Source organism: Panthera leo, chromosome E3 (genome assembly GCF_018350215.1).
Source record: "Panthera leo isolate Ple1 chromosome E3, P.leo_Ple1_pat1.1, whole genome shotgun sequence".
Taxonomy (NCBI): Eukaryota; Metazoa; Chordata; class Mammalia; order Carnivora; family Felidae; genus Panthera; species Panthera leo.
This window is the reverse complement of record NC_056694.1, coordinates 7,020,469-7,044,574: the sequence shown is the minus strand read 5'-3', so window position 1 is coordinate 7,044,574 and position 24,106 is coordinate 7,020,469. Positions and strand designations below refer to the sequence as shown.

Here is a 24,106-nt window from a genome sequence, read left to right as displayed (position 1 = left end):
AAACTCACCGGATTTGGGGCCGCTCGAAGCGCTGGTGCCTCGACGCACCCCGCGGCCGGCGCAGCCGGAAGTTCGTCAGAACCCCGCCCCCCCGCGGGAGTTGTCCGGGGCCGTAGCGGTCCCTCTAGGACCGGGGGGAGGTCGTCTCTGCCTCTCGGTGTCTTGGTTAGTCGGGGGTTTTGGCGTCTTGGGGACGGGCGAGGTCGCTCCACTACGTGAACTAGCAGGAACCTCGTTCCCCAGCCGCCACTCCCCCCCCACCTTTTAAACCAAGGAAGTGCCAGCCAGGTGAAGGCTTCCCGGGTTCTCGCACCCAATCTCCGTAGTCCCGGTCCAGGGAGAGGCGCGGGCTCGGCGAAACGACCTCGGTCCCTTCGTGGACTTCAGAATCCGTTCGCCCGAGACCTGAGCCCGTCGTCTCGTGAGAACGCGGCCCACGTGTATGGACACGGACCCGCACGCTTGGCCCACGAAGTCAGAGATTCAGTGATCAATCTCGGACCTGGGTCATGGTGGCATCAATCTAAGTCGCCGTGCCTTTGGGGCTTTTGCGGATTCTAAATTTCCTGGGCAGAAATCTCGGAGGTTGCCCTCTAAGTGCTCCTGATGCTGCAGGACTGGTTAAAGAAGTTTCTGCCTACCTTTTTCTCCCGCTGCTCCTGCAGATTTCAGGCTTGATTCTCAATGTTTCTTTCGGCACCCCCTTCCCAGCCCCCATTGATTTTGCTTTTGCCTGATTCCTCAAAAGGTACACATACTGAAGGACAGCAGCATCCCTGAACACGAAATCCCTGATTAAATGCACCATAACTTCACAGAAACATGACTATGTTTCCCCCTATTTTTCTAGGATCATTAAAAAAATTTAATTTTCAAAGACAAAAGTAGAGAGGATGACAGTGGGCCTTCATGTACCAACTGGCCAGTATCAACAGTTATCCCATGGTCAGTCTTGTTTCATTCATTCCTTCGCACATGCATTGGTCAGACATCTAAGATGGGTGGGTTCTCGACACCACCTGTTACAGGCACCAAAAGCCAATGGTCATCCAGAAATGAACAAATCGGAGGGTGTGAGGTCTGAACACCATACCTAATGTGACCAGAGAGAATCTGAAGAATTTTTCCTTCCTTACTTTAGGTAGGAGAAGAGGAGGGGAGAATGAGGGACAAAGTAGTCGTAGTTTTCAAATACAAAGAGTTGTCATTTCCAAAAGAAATTTGTCTTAGGGGACCCCGGAATTCAGAACTAAGATCAATGAATGGAAATGATAGAAAAGTTCAGTGTAAGGATGGCCACTTCCTGTATCATCTTGTGCTGTTTTGAAGAGGTGGGGGAGCCCCTAGGAATGTGGAGAACACCTTTAATACCTTCATACAGCTTGCTTCATACTCCTGTTAGTTTTTCCCTTAATGTCAAACCCTTTCACAACATTTACCATTACCATCCCCTCCATACACCTCCTTAGAGTACTTACTATGGGCAAGGTACTGTTAAGCACTTGGTTTCACTTCTTTATTGCTGCATTAAAAACTACTTCAAAACTTAGTGACTTAACACAACAGTTATCATTTCTCATTTGATCTCACAAATCTGTGAATTGGCTGGGTTCTTCTGCTTCCTGTGGTGTCCTAAGGGACCGGGATGGCTGGTGGTTGGGGCTGGCCTACAGACTGGAAGCTCAGCTGGGATGTTGGCCTGGGGGCTCCGTGCTCCTCCGTGTGAGTGCCTCCGCATGGCTGCTCGGGCTTCCTCGTGACATGACTGCTGGCTTCCCCAAGAGGAGCATTTTAAGAAGTCAGGGTGGAACTTGCAGGTGTTTAGAGCCCAGCGTTGGAAGTTACACAGCATCATTTCTACCATATTAGATTGTTTAAACAGGCCACTGTGTGCAGGGGCACCTGGGTGGCTCAGTCGGTTGTGTCTGACTTTGGCTCAGGCCATAATCTTGCAGTTTGTGAGTTCAAGCTCCACATCAGTCTCTGTGATGACAACTCAGAGCTTGGAGCCTGCTTCAGATTTTGTGTCTCCCTCTCTTTCTGCCCCTCCTCTGTTTTCTCTCTCTCTCTCTCTCTCTCTCTCTCAAAAATAAATAAGTCATTTAAAAAAATTAAACAGGCCACTGAGCCAGATTCAAGGGGAAGAAGACAGACTTTATTCCTTGGTGAAAGAAATTTCTCTATTTCATTGTGAAAGAGTATGTGGGATGGGAGATAATGTGACTATTTTGGGGAACAATCTACTATACACATTTATCTTCATTATATCAATCCTATGAAATATTATAGACCTGAGAATACTTATCCCTGTGAAATATTGAAATCTCCGTTTTACAGATCAGGAAACTGGGGCTCAGAAAAGTAAGTACCTTGACCAGTGTCATACAAGTGATCTGCTGGAAAGTCAAGATTCACACTTGGCTCTTTTCTCCAAAGCCTGTGCTTTTAAATACTCTACTGCCTCTGAATTAGACTGGAGGAATAAGAGATGGTTGAAGGGAACAGAATCACTAGAGGAAAACCAGGAAACCTGCACAATTCCATGAGCCACATGCATGTTGATGTCTTGGTCGTGCTCAATCCAGTCTCTTAGTCAAAAGGATCTTTGCCTAGCCATGCAACCAGTGAGCTGTGATGTTGGGGCCTGAAGGAAATCCTTCCAATTCCAAGCCTGTTGCTCTGTCTAAAGCAAAGGGGCCCAGAGTTGGAAAATATTAATGCCAAAATAGACCTTAAGGATAATCTGGTTATGCTCTTGTTTTCAGATGAAGAAACTAATGCTGGGGCACCTGGGTGGCTCAGTCAGCTAAGTGTCTGACTTTGGCTCAGGTCATGATCTCAGAGTTTATGACTTTGAGCCCCGCATCAGGCTCTGCACTGACAGTTTGGAGCCTGGAGCCTGCTTTGGATTCTTTATCTCCCTCTATAAACATAAAAAAAAAAAATAAAAAAAAAAAATAAAACAAAACACCAATGCCTGGAGAAATCATATCCAAGCCACACTAGTGAGCTAGTTGGTAGTGGAGCTGAGAGTAGAATACAGATTCTCTAATTCAATCCTGTGTCCTTACGATATCTCAAAAGTTTTTTTTAAATGTTTATTATTAATCTCTCTCTCTCCTTTTTGAGAGAGAGGGTGAGTGGGGGAGTGGCAGAGAGAGAGGGGGACAGAGGATCCAAAGCAGGCTCTGTGCTGACAGCGGTGTGCCCAATGCAGGGCTCGAACTCATGAACGATGAGATCATGACCCAAGCAGAAGTTGGATGCTCAACCACTGAGCCACCCAGGTGCCCCTATCTCAACAGGTTTTTAAAAACAGCATTAGGATGATAGAGCTGCCTGGGTGGCTCAGTAGGTTAAGTGTCTGACTCTTGATCTCGGCTCAGGTCATGATCTCATGGTTCATGAGAGTAAGCCCGAGTTGGGCTTTGGACTGACTTAAGCCTGCTTGGGATTCTCTCTCTTTCCTTCTTTATGTCCCTCTCTGACACACACGTACTCTATCTCTCTCAAACTAAATAAACTTAAAAAAATTTTTTTTAAAAAGCATTAGGAAGATCAACAGGCTATCCATGCAAATCATACTTTATTAAAGCAAATTAACTTAGGGTGAGTCATTATTTTCTTCCATTAAAATAACTATAGCACAACCACAAGAGAGCAAAGGAAAAGTTAGCCAACTTGACTGGTGGCTCACTGTGGTGTGTCACCTGCATTTCCTCTTCAGAACAGTTTTGATTTCCAAGAACCTCATACTTTTCCAGTGAATTCATTTGACAAATACCAAGAATGTGTCAGCCATTGTATTAAAGCACAAGGAAAAAATGAAAAATACAGTTCTTGGCAGATATGTAAGCAAATAATTTCAGATGTGGTCAATGAAAATAGAGATGAGACCAATAAATGGTGCTGAATAAGGCATCGTAGGCAACCACAGACTCGCCTCTTGTTAACGTGCAAACACTCTTTCTGTGAGCAGCCCTCTGCTTCTAACCATTTACATGGCAGGGAGCTTACTCATTTAGAGAACAGTTCCCTCCTTTTGGGACGTTCTAATTGCTGAAATTTCTTTACATTAAAGCAAAAATCTGTTTTCCTACAATTTCAACCCTGGTTTTGATTGGTCCTTTTATCTCACAAAATGTAGTTGTTCTTCTTGCCAGCCCTTCAAAATATTTAAAATCTATCATGTCCTAGCGATCACTCACAACAGTTCCATGATCTGAAAGTTGCTTCTGAATCTTGGAATGTAAAATGTCTGAACTGACCGAGGGCCCTCTGAAGGTCCATGGTTCCTAAATGACCTCCATACTCTCCCATTTTCTCTACATTATCCAGTTCTTTTTTGCTTGAAAGATTATTTGGCCTGAAAAAGAAAAAGCATTCCCTCTCCTTGTAGCAGAAATCCAGAAGGGGAAAAGCTACCACTGGTTACTGTAGGCTCTAGCTTCCTCCCTTCCCTACCAGCGGCATGGTGGTCAAGTTTGTCCCTAAAATGGTGACTCTCTGGATCTTCCTTGCTCATTCTCACCACGGCTTCTTTTTGCTGCCATCACTATGCTTAGCCAGTAGAGGGTGATCAAATCTTGATTTCTCCTAAAACAGGGCTCGGCGAACTTCTGTCCCATTCCAACTGTGAAAACTTCCTTTTTTTTCTTCCTGGAGGGGGTCCACACGTACAGCATGTTGGGGAGCTGCAAAAACATTCATTCAGCTAAAGAAAATGAAAGGATGGGTGCCTGGGTGGCTCAGTCAGTAGAGCTTGTGACTTGATCTTGGGGTCCTGAGTTTGAGCTCCACATTGGGTGTAGAGATAACTTTAAATATGTATATTTTAAAAAAGAAAGAAAAAATAAATGAAAGGAAAAGAGAATAAAAGCAGAGTGATGTAGTTAGACAACCTCACAGCTTGAAGCTGGAGCCCCGTTGCCAATGAGCCTTGGGAGATTTAGATCTGCAATTTGATTATCAGGAAAATGGGCATAATAGTACCTTCTCTGACAACTTTAAGTAGTCTCTACACCCAGTGTGGGGCTCAAACTCACAACCCTGAGATCAAGAGTCCTACACTCTACTGACTGAGCCAGCCAGGTGCCCCACCTTCTCTGACAACTTCAAGTGTTTGGATCACACAAAAGTGCACTGGCTTTGTAACTGACTATACCAACAGTGAGACTTCTAGTCTTCATCACTTTTGGCTACAATATATTTTTTTAATCATTTAAAATGTTTATTTGGGGGGCGCCTGGGTGGCTCAGTCGGTTAAGCATCCAACTTCGGCTCAGGTCATGATCTCATGGTCCATGGGTTCGAGCCCCACGTCGGGCTCTGTGCTGACAGCTCAGAGCCTGGAGCCTGCTTCAGATTCTATGTCTCCCTCTCTCTCTGACCCTCCCCCGTTCATGCTCTGTTTCTCTCTGTCTGAAAAATAAATAAAACATTAAAATTTTCAAAAAAAAAATGTTTATTTGGGTGGTGCCTGGGTGGCTTAGTAGGTTTTAGCATCTGACTCTTGATTCGGCTCAGGTCAAGATCTCATAGTTCATGAGATCAAGTCCTGTGCTGAGTTTTGTGGTGACAGCACAGAGTCTGCTTGGGATTCTCTCTCTCCTCTCTCTGCCTCTCCCCAATGCTCATTGGAGCTCTTGTTCTCTCTCTCTCAAAAAAATAAACTTTAAGAAAATATTTAAAAAAGTAAAATGTTTATTTGGTAACAGTATTATTTTTTTAACCTGATCATTTTATTTATTTTTAAAATTTTAGTTAGTTAACAGACAGTGCTATATTGGTGCCAGGAGTAGAATTCAGTGATTCTGAATTCACTTACATACAACACCCAGTGATCATCATAACAAGTGGCCTCCTTAGTACCCATCACCCATCCAGCCCATCTCCCACCCACCTCCTCCATCAACCTATAGTTTGTTCTCTATCACTAAGTGTTCTTGGCTACAATATTATTTCTGATCCCCTCTCTGGTTTAATGTTAGCCTCCATGCTCCCTTCCCCAGGGACAGATGTGGCTCTACCCATCACAGGCACTTTTTTCAATTCTGCCCTCTCTGGAAGGAGCCACCTGCCTTCTCCCTAATAAGAGAAGGTGAAGTTTCCTGCCAAGACTTTTAAAAGAGCAGGTTGCAAGTTGTTCCCCTAGTTTCTGGAAGAACCCAGAAAAAAAATGTGCATCATGTCAGAATAGAAGGAGATCACAAAGGGCATCTGGCCCAGCCTTCCCCAATGCAAAATCCCTTTCTGCCTGCCCCCTGCCTCTGAGAGTCCCCCAGCCATACCTGAGTGCCTGAATTCTTACAGCTCTGGCTGGCCCTGCAACAAGGTTCTTTCTTCTCCCAGTGGCTTCCACAAGGGCTACTCCAGTTATGCAACTTGTACCCCGCACCACCCCAGGGGCCACCATTCACCTTATTATCTGGGAGTTATCAGTAGGTTGTGTGGTTATCACAACTTGCCGGCAGAAGGCAGTCAACTAAGTGTCTTGAGGAAGGGGTGCCTTTTTCTCATTTGTCCTGGTAGCAGCCAGGCAGAGCCCCTTCACTCATCTGCCTTACTCACTGCTGTCGCTCTTTCCTTTTCTTATTCCTAGCACACGGCCTGTCAGTGTTTGTCGCAAAGGCTTTTGGGTTCTATGTCTTGGGAGTCACGCAGAACAAATTAAATCCCTCTTTTATCATGACAGGCCTTTAGGTATTTGAGGGAAGAGACCAAGTTCCCCGCGAGTTTTCTCTTCACCAAGAAAAAAAAAAAAAAAACCCTTTATTGTACACACGAGGTGGTGTTGCTTTTATTATCCAGCACTTGGACTGTTTCTCTTTTAAAATGTGCAATCCAGAACTAAATGTAGGGCACGCGACAAACTTAACCCAGGTAGGGTAGAGTCAGACTACCACCTCCTGTGTTCAAGCATCCGGAGTAGAGGCCACGCTGAAGACTTGGAGGCAGTAAGTCCACTGGCAAAGGGACATGGGTAGTTTGGGACAAGCAAGGAAGGGCTCCTTTAAGCCTGGGAAGCAATTTTCACACCTCCAGGGGAAATTCTGGTTCACTGGAGGATTTGAGATTGCAAAGGGACTTGCATCAGCTGAAGGAGTGAGGCAACTTTAATCACAGAGGCCTTGTGAAATTTTTGCACATAACACTTGGGACTGAAATGGGCCCAGAGCCAGGGTCCCCAGTTTCACAAGGAGCTGATTTCAGGGTTATGTGTTTTAGGGACTCATGGAATGGAGGACATGCCAGGATGTTTCACTTAAAAAAAGTGACTTTTGTGAGGGCTAAATAAATATTCAGGAGAGATCGAGAGGCCCATGGAGGAAATAACAGGTGACCTATTTTTGGAACACTTATGTCAGGCACTGTTACACATGACTTACATGTAATGGCTCATTTAATGCTTATAGGAACTCTCTGCCCATTTTGCACATGAGGTAACTAAGACACAGCAAGTAAGTGGTGGATGAAGGGTTTGATCCTAGGCAAACTGGCTCCCTCCAAGGCCTGTGTACGTTTACCCATTGTGCGAGGCTGTTCCATAAACATAGTTGTGGGATCATGTAAGTGATTTATGAAGGAGGGAGAATTGAGCTCATAACAGAACGGTTGCTAGAGTCACACACCTGGTTTTAAAATCTAGTTCTGGGGACACCTGGCTGGCTCAATCAGAAGAGCATAAGACTCGGAGTTGGGTGCAAGCCCCATGTTGGGTAGAGAGGTTACTTAAAAATAAGGAAGTAAATAGGGGCGCCTGGGTGGCTCAGTCAGTTGAGTGTCTAACTTCAACTCAGGTCATGATCTCACAGTTCGTGAGTTCAAGCCCTGCATCAGGTTCTGTGCTGACAGCTCGAAGCCTGCTTTGAATTCTGTTTCCCTCTCTCTCTGCTCCTCCCCTGCTCACATGCTGTCTCTCTCAAAAATAAATAAAAATTTAAAAAAAGGAAGTAAATAAATTAAAAAAAAATAAAGTGGGGGCACCTGGGTGGCTCAGTCAGTTAAGCTTAGGGCTCTTGATTGCAGCCCAGGTCATGATCTTGCTGTTCATGAGATTGAGCCCCAAGTCGGGCTCTGCATTGACAGTGCAGAGCTTGCTTGGGATTCTCTCTCCCTCCCCTGCTCATGCTCTCTCAAAATAAAAATTTAGAAATAAAATCCTGCTCTCCCATTTACTGGGTAAGTCACTTCATTTTCTAGGCCTGTTTCTGCACTTTTGAGTCAACTGGTTTTTTTGGAAACTTGATGTGTGGATTAGAAAAAATTGATGTTTATTATTCATGAGTGAAGAGAGAGCCGCCAAAGGATAGCATAATACAAGCCACTGACGGAGTTTCAAGGAAATGGCCAAGTGCTCTAGATAAGGGAGAATGAAGACGAGGGAAAATGTTTTGTCAAGAACACCTGTGATCTTCCATTTAAACGGTTGGGAAAGAGCTGAGGTACAGGAGGGAGATCAGCACCTATGAGAAGAGTGGTCATGGTCCACTTGAGAGAGGAATTTGGTAGCCCAAAAGGAAAGGACAAAGTCCAAAGATTTTCAGAATTTGCTTTTGCTCCTTATAACTATAGGTGTGTTTGTTTAAACATAGAACAGGTGTTGACGGGTGAGGGGCATGGAAGCACCAGAGAGCAAGGCCAGAGGCTCCAGGGACCAGGAAGGACCAGGCAGTGAGGCACGTCCTGGTGGACTTGGGCCCTTGGGAAAGAATACTGAGGGACATCTGCTGAGAAAGGGTGAAGTGAAGCTGTGACTAGCACAGGGGACTGGAGAGCAGAAGACACCTGCACTGGGAACCCAAGACTCTGGCAGCGAATAGGGTTGTCCACCAAGGTAAGGGTGGAAGGAAGGTGGCCTCATCCACCTTTCCCTCCTGCGGCTGTGAAGAGAGGAAGGCAAGGCAGCCACCAGGGTTTGAACTGGACTGCAGAGTAAAAAGTTGAGAAGCTTCCGGAAGAAACCCTGACCCTTGGCTCTTGGAGCTCCAGTTTGCCCTGGGGGAGGGGGGGGGGTGCGGTAAGGTTCCGGTCCCCTGCTTACCCAAGGCCGATTTTATTAGCTCAGGGCCGGAATTTGCCATAGGGTCCATCCTCCACGGCAGTGACCAAGTTCAATAACAGATTGGATTTCTTCCCATTTCGGCCTACCCCGTCCCTCACTTCAGTTCTTTGGAATCACTTCCCCAAATAAATCATCTGCACACAAGCCCTCAGCTCAGGTTCTGCTCTCTGGGCAGTGGGGGGAGCGGGTGCTAAGACCCTTGGACAGGGCAAAGTTCCCCTGAATAGGGATTTTATTGTGAAGATCAATGCATAAAAAACTTGTTTTGTTTTGTTTTTTCACATGTGCCACCTTTTACTTCTTTTATTTACTTTAAAAAGAGTTTGCATGTTCCACTAGAGCAGGCAGGGCAGGAGTTAGTAGTCCTTAAGAACCCTGAAACGGAAGCAGATAGAATGTTTCACGCCTCGATTCTGGTTTCTAAATAGGGTGTATAAAGCATTTAAATGAGACAAAGTAAGAAAAAAAAATCAAATGGAGTCTGTTTCACTACATTGCACAATAACAGAACCAGGTTATCAGGGGAGAAGTCACAGTGTGAAGATCTGAACAGATCACCTGCTGCACCAACCGTCAGGATGTTCAGGTTTTTTTGGAGTGTCATAAATTGGTCAAAGTTGTTTTAATGGTTCCGTCTTCTGAGAAAATTGTGTTTTGGGGTATCGGGAAGAGCTACTTTACACCACAGGTTTTCATTGGTTGCCTTCGAAAGGCCGCCTGGAACGTGCTCCTGTGAAGTTACTTACAGCACGTTCACGGCTGCGAAGATGGTCTGCAGAGGTGTAGTTGTTTTTAACTTTGAAATTATACTTTTTCCTTCACCCAAAATGTGTATTTATGCAACGAAGGAGGACAAAAAGCAAACGCCACCAACACTGCCACCTAGAGGTGAGAATTTATTGTTTTACCATGACCCAGAAGAGAAACAACATAGAGATATTTATTACAATTCCCCACAATCTCCTTCCCCAACCTCACTGCTCTAACATTCATCAGACACCACCGGCCACCTACAATGGACCATTGACTATAAATGCATGTAAGTGTCATTTTGCTGCCATTTCTCATAATGGAAACTTTAGTCCTCAATCAAGTTTTCAAATGATTTTCAATAGAGGAGTTCCCTAGCTTTTAAAAAAACAAACCACTTTTCCTCTAAGATCCCATTATTTATTCAAAGAAGCCTTCCTAGAAAGGTTAATGAGGATTTTAAAGGAACAAATGCAATTTAAAAATCACTTCTTGAACATCTACCAAGCGTCTGGACTCTCCTAAGACTAGTGAAATGAGAAGCCAGGTTTCAACAGCAAGAACTTAATTCTGCGGGTATTACAAAGACACACTTTCTTCTTTCGATCTAACTTATTCTAAACTAAGAAACTAGGGACTGACAGAACAGGAAAGGTTTGTCTTATCCAGTCTACAGATAAACAAGACAATGCCTGAGTTAGCTCTCTATATAGATTTAGGCTTATCATGTTGACCTGGTTGTAATAACCTATATTTAACTACAAGTTAATAAAAATACAATATGTTCATTTTAAAATAATCGCTGATTTTGCTTGTAACCCTCCCCACCCTTACCCTCACACTCGTTTTGTTTTAGAACAAGATTTTTCTGCACAATCACCATCCGCCTTCTCCCCCCCCTCCCCCCTCCCCCCAATTATTTGTTTTCATGTAACCCCTGCTACTGGCAGAAGCTGGTCGGAGCCTAACATGCTTTGTCCTTGCTAGGGCAGAAAGAAACCTTACTTACACTGGTCAGTGGCTGAGGTGAGGAGGAAGGCGAGCAAGCAGTAACACACACACCTGAGTCGGGGCGACTGCGCTTGCCTAGTCCCTTCCCTGGACTCAAGAAACTTAAAACCCAAATCTGAAACTGGAATGAAATCTGAGTTTTATTACCACCTTTCAATCACTTGCAGGTCTCATTTTTTTATTTCTTAAGACACTCACTCGGCCTCACTGCTTCATGAGTGCTTGCTGAAGGGAGAAAGTTGAACTTGAAGACCAATTAGTTTTGCTAATTACCATGTAATTCTAAGTGGGCCATAATTCTTTAAGTAAACAGAGGGGAGAAATCTCAAAACATTAAAAAAAAAAAAAAAGCTGTTAAAATAACAGTGTTTAGAAGCCTCATGCCTCTCCTTACCTTCCACTGTTTCAGGATAAGAGGAAAACATGAGGTTTGTGCCATCCACTGTCAAACAGAACAATATGAAACTAAGTTCTCACATTGACACATTCTGTTGTATGATATGCCCAAAGTTATTTCTCCAACTTTTATTTGACCTGCAGAATTGGAGATGGCTTAGCCTCCCTACAACTTCAAGTTTGTTTTACAAAGCTTTGAAAAGTAAAACAGATAATTTCATCTTCAGATATAATAAAAAATTAATTTGAATAGCAAAATAAGTAACTGCTTTTAAATGTACAGTAGTGTGTCCATTCTAAAAACAAAATCTAAACCTAGGTTAGGAAAACTCTGCAAATAATGCTTTTTATTAAACTCTCCAGTAGTAGTTGAAATAAAAAATCTACTCTAACTTCTATGAAAAGATCTATTTATACCACTTAGTTTCTTCTTCTGACTCTACATTTCATTTCACAACCTGCAGACCTTCATTTGGTTTCCCAGATGGGGAACCCAGCCCCCTCATAAATATTTCTGAGAAGTTGCTCAGAGTTGGACACATAAAAATATGGCTCCTCTGGCAAGTATTGCTGTCACCGTTTGACTACATTTTAATACTGTTACTCCAATTCACATAACGAATCTTCCATGAGGATGGTAGGATGAACCTGGTTAGCTAGCTTCAGATGAGGACATCAGGGTGACCAGACCCTGGAATAAAAGGTGATCAACTCTAGGATAAAAAGGAAGAAAAAAATTCCTTCACAGCTATGAATCTTCACAAGCCTTCTAATAATCACGGGAAGTAAGTGGGAGCAGGGAAGCTACACAGGAGCACAGCCAAAGCAAATACTGCAAAACGCTTCTCAAGCCTTATCAGAAAAACTTCCTGCCATGCCAGGAACTGGATGCCAGTTTTCCAGGAAAGGGCCCATCCCGGCGTTCTGCTAACCCAAATTGCCTAAGCATAAAGAACAGAGTTAGTGGGGGAAGCAGGGCCATAGTTTATATGACCTGGTCAGGTTAATGGGTCCCAATGGGCCTTTCCAGTGCACTCCCTACTCTTGATTCCTGGAGAAGCCTCTCTTCCCCCACCTCGCAAGCTCAGAGAACCCATTTTCTTTGCCTGAAATGGTGAGCTGGCAGCTAAGAGGTCCACTTCCTGGCTTTGAAGAGAAAACGCGCAGGAAGCTGCAGATGTTTATAGGAACTGTTCCATTTTAGAGGCCTGTTGACCTGTCTCTCCTAAGGAATCTACTAATCTCTTCTGATTTGGTGAGCACCAAACTCTAAAGGTTTTCTCTCCTCTTCCCCCTCCTCCGTTCTGTAAACCGACTTTTTGTCTATACCCACATCAACTCCTTCACTACTCACTCCAGAAGTTTTGCTCTTTTGGAGTGATGTGTTCTGTCAAATAGATTAAAATAAAATACATTATCTGTTTACAGGGAATACACAGAATCACAACCGGGGTTGAAGGTACAAAACACAGACATTGACATTGTGGGTCATACAAAATATATAGAAGTACCCAACATGAACAATTTTTTAACAATTTTTGCCTTCTTTTTAGCATTTCCCCACATTTTTTTTCTTCTGTGGATCCTCTGGAGTGGATCAAGCTTCCTCTGCAGTGTTTCTGAAATTCATTACATGATTGGAACATACTGACGGAATTCATTTTCTGTCCAAAGCAACGAGTGGTATACGTGAAAGTTTTCCTCACATACAATATTAATAAAGTTTATTTACAGTGTAAGCTTTTGGATGCCAAGGGCTGAGATGTGATGAAAGGCTTTGCCATATTTATCGCATTCTCGAGTTTCTTTCCTGGAATGAGTTTTCTGATGTATGTAAGATGTCAATGGTCTCACGTATCAAATGCAGCGAGCTGTCTGTACACATTTAGCACAGTTTCACTTTTATGCCTTTGATCAAACACGAAGTGTCTTACATATCAAGATGCCTCAGAGATCTGTCTTTTCAGGCTGGAGCCTTGCCTGCCAGGCTGGAATACAGACAAATCCCCCCCACAATCTGAAGAATTTTACTTATCTTCCTGGCAGGTGTATTTAAGGTATATCCTTTAAAAACCCTTCAAAAATTTCCATCAGGTCAACTAGCATGCTAATGGTTAACTATGGAGTACTTAAACTGTTTGTTAATAGACTTCGGCCAGTCAAGAACTTCTGAGTGTCCTGACACACTAATGAGATGTGGTGAGCCTTTCTGACCGTGACCCAATTACACTCTACACTGAGCAGCTGATAAATGGACCAATGTGAAAGGTTTTCGTGAACAGCCATAGCCTGTCCCCCCCGGCCCCCAGAAAATGCATTTTCAAATGGCTGCTTTCAGAAGTGCACCTGCTGAAGATCTGAGGCAACTGCTGTGGCTCCCCCGTGGTCGGCAAGGAAGAGAAATAGGAGGGCACAGGCTGGACTGAACTTTCCTTTTCAAAACAAAACAACAAAAACAAAAACAAAAAAAAACCCCAAAACGATGGCTGAATTAATGTCAGCATGGAGTTATGGCTAAAAACAACAACAACAACAAAAAAGGACCAATGTGGAACCAACCCAAGTTCGTTCCCTCTCCAGAACAGTCAGTGCTTTGATCAGTGCCTGGGGTTAAGCGGCCTGCTGCTCCTGATGCTCCCCAGTGGCAAGTCTTTGCTGATGAGCACCAGCCGTGAAGCCTCCACCGTGGCGTCCTCTCTGAAAAAAAAACCTTAAAAGCACTTCTTCCACCTTCACGGACTATAAAAAGCTATGTAGGCATATTCTTCTGGACTATCTCTTCTGTTGGTCTGAAACTGGACGGACAGAAATAGTCTGGTCACCTGCAGACTTCCTTGAAGTTTCCTCAGCCAACACTGACAGGACTGTTTAGAAGCTACAGGGGAGCTGTGGTCAGTCCCAGCTCTAAAGAGAGGCCAAAGAATTACTGCTGTGCAGAATTTCTAGTTTGGTCTGGAACTGAGGCCACAGTTGTCCCCACCTTACTGGTTCCCCATACAGCCATGCTGTCTCCCAGGCTTGAGCTGCTGGGTCACTGAACAACTGGTCAATGATAGTTTTGTTTCTTGATGGAAAATCTCAAACTCTACGTGGGTTCCCCCAGGAAGGGGAGTCTTCGGGTCTGCTCTTAGTCTGTTTCTAAGTTCGTGCAGGGCTGTCCACCATCATTTGCACACTCTCAGGAGCAGAGTCATCTCTACCCAAGTCCCTGAGGACTGCCTATGTAGCCCATGCTACCTGCGTCTCCCATATGTGTATCTGAAAAACGTCTGCCATTAGTTTCTAGGCAGCCAATTGCTTCCTCCTGCACAGACGATGGAAAAGATGAGTTTCAGAACCTCCCCTCAGTCTTCAGGGGTGAGAAACAGAAGATGCTGTGCAGTTCAACTATGATACACCCAACCACGTCTCAGCTTGTTGGTGAACTCCTCAGAGCAACAAACTTGTTTGGTAATTGCCAGCTAACAATATCAAATGCTTTTGCAAAGCTTCTGGAAAAGTGTGTGTGTGTGGGGGGGAATGCACTCTACAGGTTTCCTTTTTCTGAAAAGGAACACAAATTATAGCTTCTGAACTATATTTAGTTACAAATGACTCAGAAAGTGCCTAAATGATCACGTTCAACAGCTGACTGAAGAGAATTCTAAGATCTTTTGGAACAGAAAGATGTTAAAAACTGGCCTTAGTAAATGTTCCTATTTTTAAGATGATGACAATAAAGTCACTTCTGACATTCCATGGTACTTACTCACAGATCTGTGTTTAGGAAGAGTCTATGCAGGCAGCTTGCCAGCACCTTTCTTTTATATTCAGGATAAAAACAGCATCAGACCCCAGAGCTTTAGCATGCCTCGGATTCCGAAGGTCCTCTTCAAAAGTTGGGCCAGGCTACCATACTTCAGGTACTCGTGATTCACACAGGACTTTATCATAAGCATAGAAAGTCCTGTTAGAAGTCAGGTATAATGAGTGCGTCTTAGGTGTTCAGCACTGTGTCCAGTGCTGACGGGGATGTAAATATATCCCCTGACGATCGAAGCATCTCTTTGCTGGGGTGCGGCAGGGGGCAGGACGAAAACTTTCATACACGAAACAATGGTGGATTAAAAGACAGTATACAATCAAGTGCTAGCTTGTGGAGAAATGCATTTAGGAGTGCCATAGTGCTTTAGGGATTTCGAGAAGGGAGAGAAGGGTTTTGAATCATTGTTGCCATTTCAGTAGGATTTATCTCAGTGATGAGGATAGAGCCATCTACATTTGTTGCAGTCCTTTGGAACTGTAGACTGGTGCACGTACCCTCATTCAGGAAGAGCCAGAAATCTTTGGTTTGATACTGATCAGCACAGTCCTAGATTTCTATAGCTTTGGCAGGCTACCAGTGATCACATATATAACTTATCATCTCTAGAACTAGTTTGAGCAGCATGTCCCAATGCAGTTTTTGTTTCAACTGTTCCTCTTTTTGAGAAATACGGGATAGCAAGATGCTGGCCAAGTGGGGTTTGTTTGAAGCAAGCAGCTTTAAACCTCAGTATCGTTTTCACGGGGCCAATCTTAATCTTTCAATTTTGTACTGTGGTTTTTTGGGCCAAGAGCACCTTAAAAGGTATCCTCATTACTGAAAAGCTTGACGTTTTGCCGTGATGTGTGCTTTCGTCTTGTACGGAAGTATCGTGAGGATTCTCCATGTGACTAGCTTTCCCCTGCAGGGGCTGTGTGGAGGGATTACATGCCCACAGACTATGCAAAGGCAGAACACTGCTGATGTAGCTACAAGGATCCTTAAGTGTGACTTTTATAATCTGTTGAGGCTGCCTTTTTTCCCCTCCGTGGGCACACGTCTCTAAGGTAATTTTGGAAACAGAAGGGGGAAATGGCTTGTTGACAACTCCTTGCCTTACACACAGCTTTTCAGGAATGCTCCAAAGGCATCGAGGGAGGCAGGGCTGTACTCGGGGGCTCGCTCTCTCGTGTGGATTCTGTGGTGCAGAGTGAGGGTCGAGCTCCGGGTGAAGGCCTTGCCGCACTTGGTGCATTTGTACGGCTTTTCTCGTGTGTGAATTCTCCGGTGCAAGATAAGGTATGAGTTTCGGTTGAAAGCTTTTCCGCACTCACTACATTCATAGGGTTTCTCCCCTGTGTGGATCCGCTGATGTTTAGTAAGGTCTGAGCTCTGGCTGAAGGCCTTCCCACACTCATTACATTCATAAGGTTTCTCTCCAGAGTGGATCCGCTGATGGAGAATGAGATTTGAACTGTGACTGAAGGCTTTGCCACACTCGTTACATTCATGAGGCTTCTCTCCGGTGTGGATTCTCTGATGCAGGACAAGGTTTGAGTTAAGACTGAAGGCTTTCCCACACTCACTACATTCATAGGGCTTTTCTCCAGTGTGGATTATTTTATGGCGAATAAGGCTTGAACTCCTCGTGAAGCATTTTCCACATTCATCACATCTGTGGGACTTCGTTCCCGTCGGCACCTCTTCGGGGGCGTTAAAGTTTGAACTCAGACTAAAGCTTCTTCCCAATCCTTTACCCTTCTCCCTTGGACCTCTCTCTCCCGTGGTGGGTTTTTTTTCCTTGACTGTAGCTGGCCCCGAATCTCTTTTTTCTCTTCCGGTTTTTTCCTCAGGGTTTCTTTGCTGCCTTTCTACTATTCTGCCCTGCTGTTCACGTTTCTCTGCAAAATCTTTCTGGAATCTTCCTGTTGTCTCCCCACGTGATGCTGAGTCTTCTGCGTTTTCAGCCTTTGAGGCTGACTCCTCATTCTCATTCCTGTTTTCACAACCTGACACAACAGAAAATACAAATAGCAACATTTTCTTTTCAACCTGTGGGGTAATCAATCAAGTGACACTGTTCTCCAGGAAGCTTCTACATGCCTGTAAAGTGGCATCACAGTATCCACAGGGATGAAATATGAGAAAATCAGGGGAAGAAAATGGGGATAACAGGGAGCAGAGTTGGGGGAGGAGAGGGCAGACAGAGCGGGAGGACAGCAGGGGCAGTGTGCTGACAGCATGGGAGCGTGCACCTGGGAAGAGCGGAGGGAGCAGGACCAGTTAGGGAAGGAAGGAATGAGGAATGCAGGAGGTCATCATTCACAGTTGTATGACTGGTCACCCCCTAATTAATTTGAAGGAATATATGTTTAAAAAAATCACGTTCCAGGGGTGCCTGGGTGGCTCAGTCAGTTGAGCGTCCGACTTCGGCTCAGGTCATGATCTCACGGTTTGTGAGTTCGAGCCCTGCATCAGGCTCTGTGCTGACAGCTCAGAGCCTGGATGGAGCCTGCTTCAGATTCTGTGTCTCCCTGTCTCTCTTGTCCCTCCCCAGCTCACACTCTGTCTCTCTCTCAAAAATAAATAAACATAAAAAAAAAAATCACTTTCCATTTCTAATAAAGTATGAGTTTGAAAAAAGAATGGACAGGTCTCTCCTAGAAAACAGTAAGTGGTATTAGCACAAAGAAAGGCATATACATAGTTAATAAAGGAAAAGTGAATACTCCTCCAATTCTGTGAGCTTTTTACAAGTCCATGGTTAACGGACAAAACAAGGAGCTCTGGACTTGGCAGGTTACATAGGCCTTTGAGACACAGGAGATTATCTCCTCCAGTGAGAGCAGCACAGAGCTGACAGTGCTCAGGTATCAGAGACAAGGGGGAAGCAGCTGGTTGGGGCATTAATAAACGTAACTAGAACCTTCACTGACAGACCACTGAGAATAACGGAGAACAGAAAAGAAACTGAAAACAATTCTGTATATGGCCCATGACAGAGAGAATGTAAAAATCCCAAATTTTACAAACACAAGGCTGACACTCTCGTGTAGCAACCAGTGCACTGGTAAAACACTGGAATACACCTTTATTGTAGACTGCTAAATTCTGCATGTCGTTATTTTTAAATAGAGATTGAAAACTGTTCAAAAACCATGCAGTATTATTTATATCTACATATATATATATATATATATATATCTATAATGTGTGTATGTAGAGTCTGTCTGTCTGTCTATCTATCTATCTATCTATCTATCTATCTATCTATCTATCTATCTATCTATCTATCTCTACAATCATCTAGGGAGAGACCCAAGATATCTCAACCCTATTCTTTATTTACTTGGGCTTTAAGAACCCTTTCCAAGTGGGTCTGCACTATCCCAAACAGACCTCCGAAAGAAATTACAGAGAGTTGAACGGTATCTAACCTCTGATTTTAGTGATGAAATCGCCATAAATACTGAGGACATCAGTCCACTTCTTTTGAATTCCAAGCCAAAGTCCTTGGTTATCTGGATAGTTCCCAGACTGTACTGTTTTTGTTTGTTTGCTTTTTGAACTTATCATGGGGTAGGTAATACCAAGCTCATAAACACAGATCAGTTCCTTGGCTTAACCAGGAAATTATCACCCGGTTATATCTATGGTTCAAGACAAAACCTGAGGTTCCTTCTTCAGTCCCCTTCAGTGACCCTCCTCCCTACCCCTCCTCACCCCACCCCGGCAGAAGTCTCACTGTGAACCCCCCATGATACTATTTATTTGGGAGCTGCTGTCCAGTATTGTCTTCAAGGCTTGAGGTCTTGCAGGGACAAATGGGAATGTTTGTCACTTGTGTCACCTTATCTTATCTGGATGATGTCTCTTAGAACTTCTTTTTGTTCCTACTACTCATTCAGGAACAGACCTCTCCACAGAAGACCAGCACTGGGTTTGGAAACTGGGAATCCTAATCACAAGGGAGGTAACAGGCGCAAGTTCATGAATTAAATAAAGCTATTGTGGAGCTGTGCTCGCAGGATGGAAAAAGACCGAAAGCCCAGGGGAGGATGCTTGGTAACTCCAGGAATGTGGTCCTAGGTTAGGACTAGACCAATGATCAGGTCTCACATGGACCTAATAGGAAATACAGATTCTACCCCCTTGACAGAGGCACCTACATTGCAACCCAAGGGGACCGGAGAAGAATCCTAGGATCAGATTGGTTGAAGAGGTGAGGACTCAGAACACAAGAGTATTTCTGATTTCTAACAGCAAAAACTACTGAAAGGTAAAAAATCCACTTGGAATCAGGGAATCACAGTATCAGGCTTTGGGGGCTAAGTAAATATAATTGTGCTCCTTCTCTAATTGGTCTGAAAAAAAAAGGGGGGGGGGGCTCAGTAGTCTCTCAATCCTTGTCAACTCTCAGCTGACCACATCAGAAATTCCACAACTAACAAAAAAAGATGCAAAACAATCTCAGACAACAATCCTGCATTAGTCTTACCCTGGGAAAACACGTTCCCATAATTCTCCTGCCTGTTGTCCCTATTGAGATTCCTCCGAGCCAGGTTCTGACATCCCCATTCCTCCAGGATGAGGGACACGGCCATGTCCTCGATCTTCACCATTGCCTGAAATAATATGAGAGCCCCACACTCAGTTCTCCCAAAGCTCAGGGACAACCCCATCACCCAAACCTGGAGTCAGGGACAGAATTGACTGCAAACCTACAGGATGCTGGGAAAGAAAAGGTGACCATAAGGCTCTGGTGAATGGGATCAGGAGGAGTGGGGCTACTCTGTGGGTTGGGGCATCAAGATTGTGTCCTGGGTGGAGAGAGCTAAAAGAGCTCCAGGAAGAGAGGCAGACACGAGGGTCTCAGGAGGGCAGAGGGGCCCACAGCTCACCTGGGAATCTGCTGTGAATAGTGCAGATGCCATCGCCTGGTCTCTGGGACTCCCCTCGTGATGAGGGGCAGGAACGTGGGTGGCAGGGAGAGCTGAGGGAGGAGAAAGGAGCTGTGAGTGAAACCAGCTCTGTGCTGGGCCTCCCCTCCAAGAAGGGCCCGGGGCACTCTCTTTCCTGCACCAGCATGTTCGATGTTCAGTGCTTAACTACAGAATAGTTAACTACGGAGAACTTAACAAAGAAAAGACTTTTAGGTGGGAGTCACAAGGTGTCATAAAAGGGTCCTTAAAATCACCTGGTCCAATCCCTTTAGTTTAATGAGGGGGAATCCAAGCCCTGAGAGGGTAAATGACTTGTCTAATGTCACACAGTTAAGAATGGCAGAGCCAGCTTCCTATTCTCAGCTACAGATATGGGTTAATTCAGTCCATGATTCAAGTTTGGCTCACAATTTAATTTTCCGCAGTCCAAAGAGCCAGAGCATCAGAATTTCATTGAGTTATGAACACTATAACATGAGTGCTAACAATCTTCCGTAGTAATGTCTCAGAACAGAGACATTACTCAGAGTAACAAGGGAATCTATTCTGGCTGTTTTTTTGTGCTTCTACTTTTCTCCCTCAGCCACAGTTTTCTGATAAAATGCATACATGCTTCAGATGTCGACAAGACATTCACAAGTATATAAAAGCGTGGGTTGACACGGATCTAATACAAGACATCGATCAGATGATCACACTAACTGCAATATGTAAGAACAACTACACAAATTTCTAAACCGCAAAATTAAAATCTTCCCTTGCCAAGTAATGTGAGATTTGGAAGTATTACTGGATAAACAGATGATGTTACTGAGCTGCAAAGACAGAAGAGAAATGAACTTGAAACTGAATTACTAAACCCTGTAACTATTTCAGACCAAGTGGTTAAAAGAGAAGCTAAAGCAAAATGTGCAAAAAAGACCCAAGTATCTAGCATTTTAACCTTCTGAGAATTAGGAAAGACTCTGGAAGAGGGGTAGTGCCAAGAGGGAATTGAGGATAAATGCAAATGGCTGAATTCCCTGGAGATCTATTTAGTAAGCATCAAGGGTAGGTGTCAGGGTCTCTAAAACTGCTAACTCTGGGGACAAAAAGCTCTTAATCTGGCACTTAAAACTAAAAATACCCTCTTCAATTTCCTGGCTTCCCCCACGTGAAGGGTAGAGAGACCTCGCAAGTCCTAGATAGGACATGGCTGGGACTTCATGGACAGTGGTGAATCAAACATCACAATGCACTGATTTACATGGATTTCTCCAGCACGCAGAGAACGTTTCCTGCAGCTCTAATATTCACGCCTTAAATGCCATCACAAATAAACACATTGGATAAGGAACATTCCTTTATCAACTCCTCTCGAACAACGACTTTTAGTATGTTACTGTTTTTAGAGATGTCTACATACCTACTTTGATTTTTAAATTGGATAAAGACATTAATATTTCCCTCAAAGGAAAAAATACTTAAACTGATTTTCATTTACATGACCCTGAAATGATTTTTTTCCTCATGTTCCTCACAAAAAACCAAAATATTTTTCCCATCCTTTCCACACTGTTTGAAATTTTTGGAAGCTAGAAAAAGACGTTCTACAACATTCTGACACATCTGAAATAAAATGAATTTTTTTTTTTTTTTTGAAATAAAATGAATTTTAAAAACTGATCCTTTTCAAGGCAACTTAGGACATTAACAAGAGTGTCTTAAAACCCAGACCGGAAATATATTACCACTTCCTAGCACTTTCCTGTAAAAAAAATCTGGACATCCAAAAGGCTAACCATTCCAAGAATAATGTAATGTCCACCCCAGTTCAAGATGCACATTTTATTTACCATCTCAGTAACGTTAACTCCTGAGGTTGAGCTGTAAGTTTCATTTCCCCCAATATTTATTAATAATGACAATAAAGTGTAATGATAAAAAAAAAAAAACAAAACAAAAAAAAAAAAAAAACAAGCATGCTTAAAAATTTTTTTTATTACAGGCCCTCAGCAACACAGAGAGGGCACTCCCACCCCGGACAGTTTGCTCTCCCCCACATGAAATCTTGCTTCTTTCTTACCCCGTGACTGCAAGAGGCGAGGCTTCCGAGATGAATGCTTGAAATGGGACTGGGTGGCCTCATGATGAAGGTCAAAGCTTGAGGACTCCTGCATTGGATCCAGAGGCACCATCCCCCTGGCAAGCATCTCAGGCCCATGAACTTGACCTGGGACCTGAGGACAAATGGTGGGTTTATGGGTAAATCATTTTTTACACCGGAGTTTAAATGAACAGAAAGAGGGTACGTATAATGAGTGGATGCAGGCGAAGGAGGCCAGAGCACCTCTTAGCATCTGAGCGGAGAAGAATAACCACCACAAAGACTACCAGTGCCAGCTTCAAACTGCAACTCTCTCTTTGCTCCAGGCTTACAGCCCAAGTGCTGCTTATACAGAATAGGTTTCACCTTCTTCTTACCTGCTGTCCTGACAAATCGAGCTCTAAATCTTCCAGAAGGGTCACGGCCTCCTCCCCACTATCAGGACGGTATTCCTGCAGCCAGACTTGGAGCTCCTTGGGCAGGATGGAGAGGAACTGCTCCAGTACCAGCAGCTCCAGGATCTGCTCCTTAGTGTTTATCTCTGGTCGGAGCCACTGATGACAAAGTTCCTTCAGTCGACTCAGAGCCTCTCGAGGCCCAAAAGTGTTCTGGTAACAGAAGTGCCTGAAACGTTGGCGGAAAATCTCTGGGTCGGGAGGCGGCGTCTCCTGCAGGCTGGAATCCTGCCCCCACATGTGGTCTTCTTCATCTTCCTCTTCTACCTTCACTATTACGATACCATCCTTCTCCTGGGCAGCCTGGGGGGACAGACCTGTGGCTTCCCTGGATTCTGCAGTCATCATTCAGGCTCAGGGAGCTGACTTGATCCAAACAGGGTCTGTGCTCTCCTTTCTGTTCTAGATGTTTTCTGATATGTTTCGGTATTGTTCCTGACACAGTAAACATAATTATTAGTACCTTTATGAAAAGTGACCTGTGTCAACACTTCACACAAGGCTGCACATCAAGGCACTGAAAATGCCTCTGAAAAGCAAAAGAAAAAACAAAACCTCCAGAGTCACACTGTTTTCACCGTCATTTTATATGTTAAGGCTTACAGAGAGGGGGTGCCTGGCTGGCTCAGTTGGTAGAGCAGGTGGCACACTCTCGATCTCGGGGTTGTGAGTTTGAGCCCCATGTTGAGTGTAGAGATTACTTAAAAATAAATTCTTTTTAAGTTTTTTTGTTTGTTGAGAGAGAGAGAGAGAGAGAGACAGACAGACAGACAGACAGAGAGAGAGAGAGAGAAGAGAGAGAATCCCAAGCAGGCTCCACACTGTCAATGCAGAACCCAAGGTGGGGCTTGAACAAATGAACCGAGAGATCAGACCTGCACGAGTTAGGCACTTAACCGACTGAGTTAAGAGTTAACTCTGAAATCAAGAGTTAGGCACTTAACTGACTGAGCCACCCAGGTGCCCCCATTAAAAAAAAAAAAAAAAAGGCGTGCAGAGAGAAACGTCCAACAGGCCAATAACACCCTTAGGGTGTGTGCCTGAGTCTGAACACCTAACCTCCAGGACAGCAGGTTACGACGCCATGCTTCTAAGTGCTCGTCCCAGAGAGAGCTGAGTGTCAGCAGGGCGCCAGGTACCAGGCTTCAAGCAGTACACACGTCATCTTATTTCCGGACACAACAGCACTTGCAGGGAGGCACGACCGCCAGTGCCATTCTACAGACGGCATGTTACAAACTGACATTCACACCCGCCCTTGGTTAAATGTCGAACCGGCACACGTCACAGGGTACGTCCCAAGGAAAAAGTGGGAACCTCCCTCCCCCACACAGAGGGCTGCCAAAATTTCCTCATTTCACTTGTTCGCTTTTAGGTACTGTGATATCTCCCAGTTTACCTGAGACCAGTTATGTGGAATAATGGATTATTTTATCCAGCTTGAACTAATCTTGTCTTCATAAAAGAGACAAGTACAGGGGCAGGCAAACTGGGTGACAGGGCTCAAATGACAGACTTCCAGGTCGTAAAGAAGTCATAGGAACATAATGTACAACAAGGGGACTACAGTGAATAACACTGTATTGCATACTTGAAAGTTGCTAAGTGCCCTTAAAA

At 44.3% G+C, this 24,106-nt stretch overlaps 1 protein-coding gene across 12 annotated transcripts in view; it reads right to left on the bottom strand.

The window, feature by feature from the left end:
- The window catches only part of LOC122210148 (zinc finger protein with KRAB and SCAN domains 1), a 106,796-nt gene that overhangs the window by 33,341 nt on the left and 49,349 nt on the right, over nucleotides 1-24,106 (bottom strand). For 6 of the 12 annotated variants that reach the window (XM_042922645.1, XM_042922648.1, XM_042922647.1 and 3 more), the window contains exon 1: nucleotides 9-156. Coding sequence is in view for 4 of the 12 variants with exons in the window: in XM_042922642.1 (XP_042778576.1) it covers nucleotides 16,122-17,014; nucleotides 19,504-19,630; nucleotides 19,907-19,998; nucleotides 22,014-22,167; nucleotides 22,412-22,837 (1,692 nt within the window). In the remaining 8 variants the exon portion in view is untranslated. Of the gene's footprint in view, nucleotides 1-8; nucleotides 157-261; nucleotides 437-9,392; nucleotides 9,440-9,935; nucleotides 17,015-19,503; nucleotides 19,631-19,906; nucleotides 19,999-22,013; nucleotides 22,168-22,411; nucleotides 22,925-24,106 lie in introns of those variants that run through there. The other 6 variants (XM_042922642.1, XM_042922644.1, XM_042922643.1 and 3 more) reach the window with 4 other exon arrangements.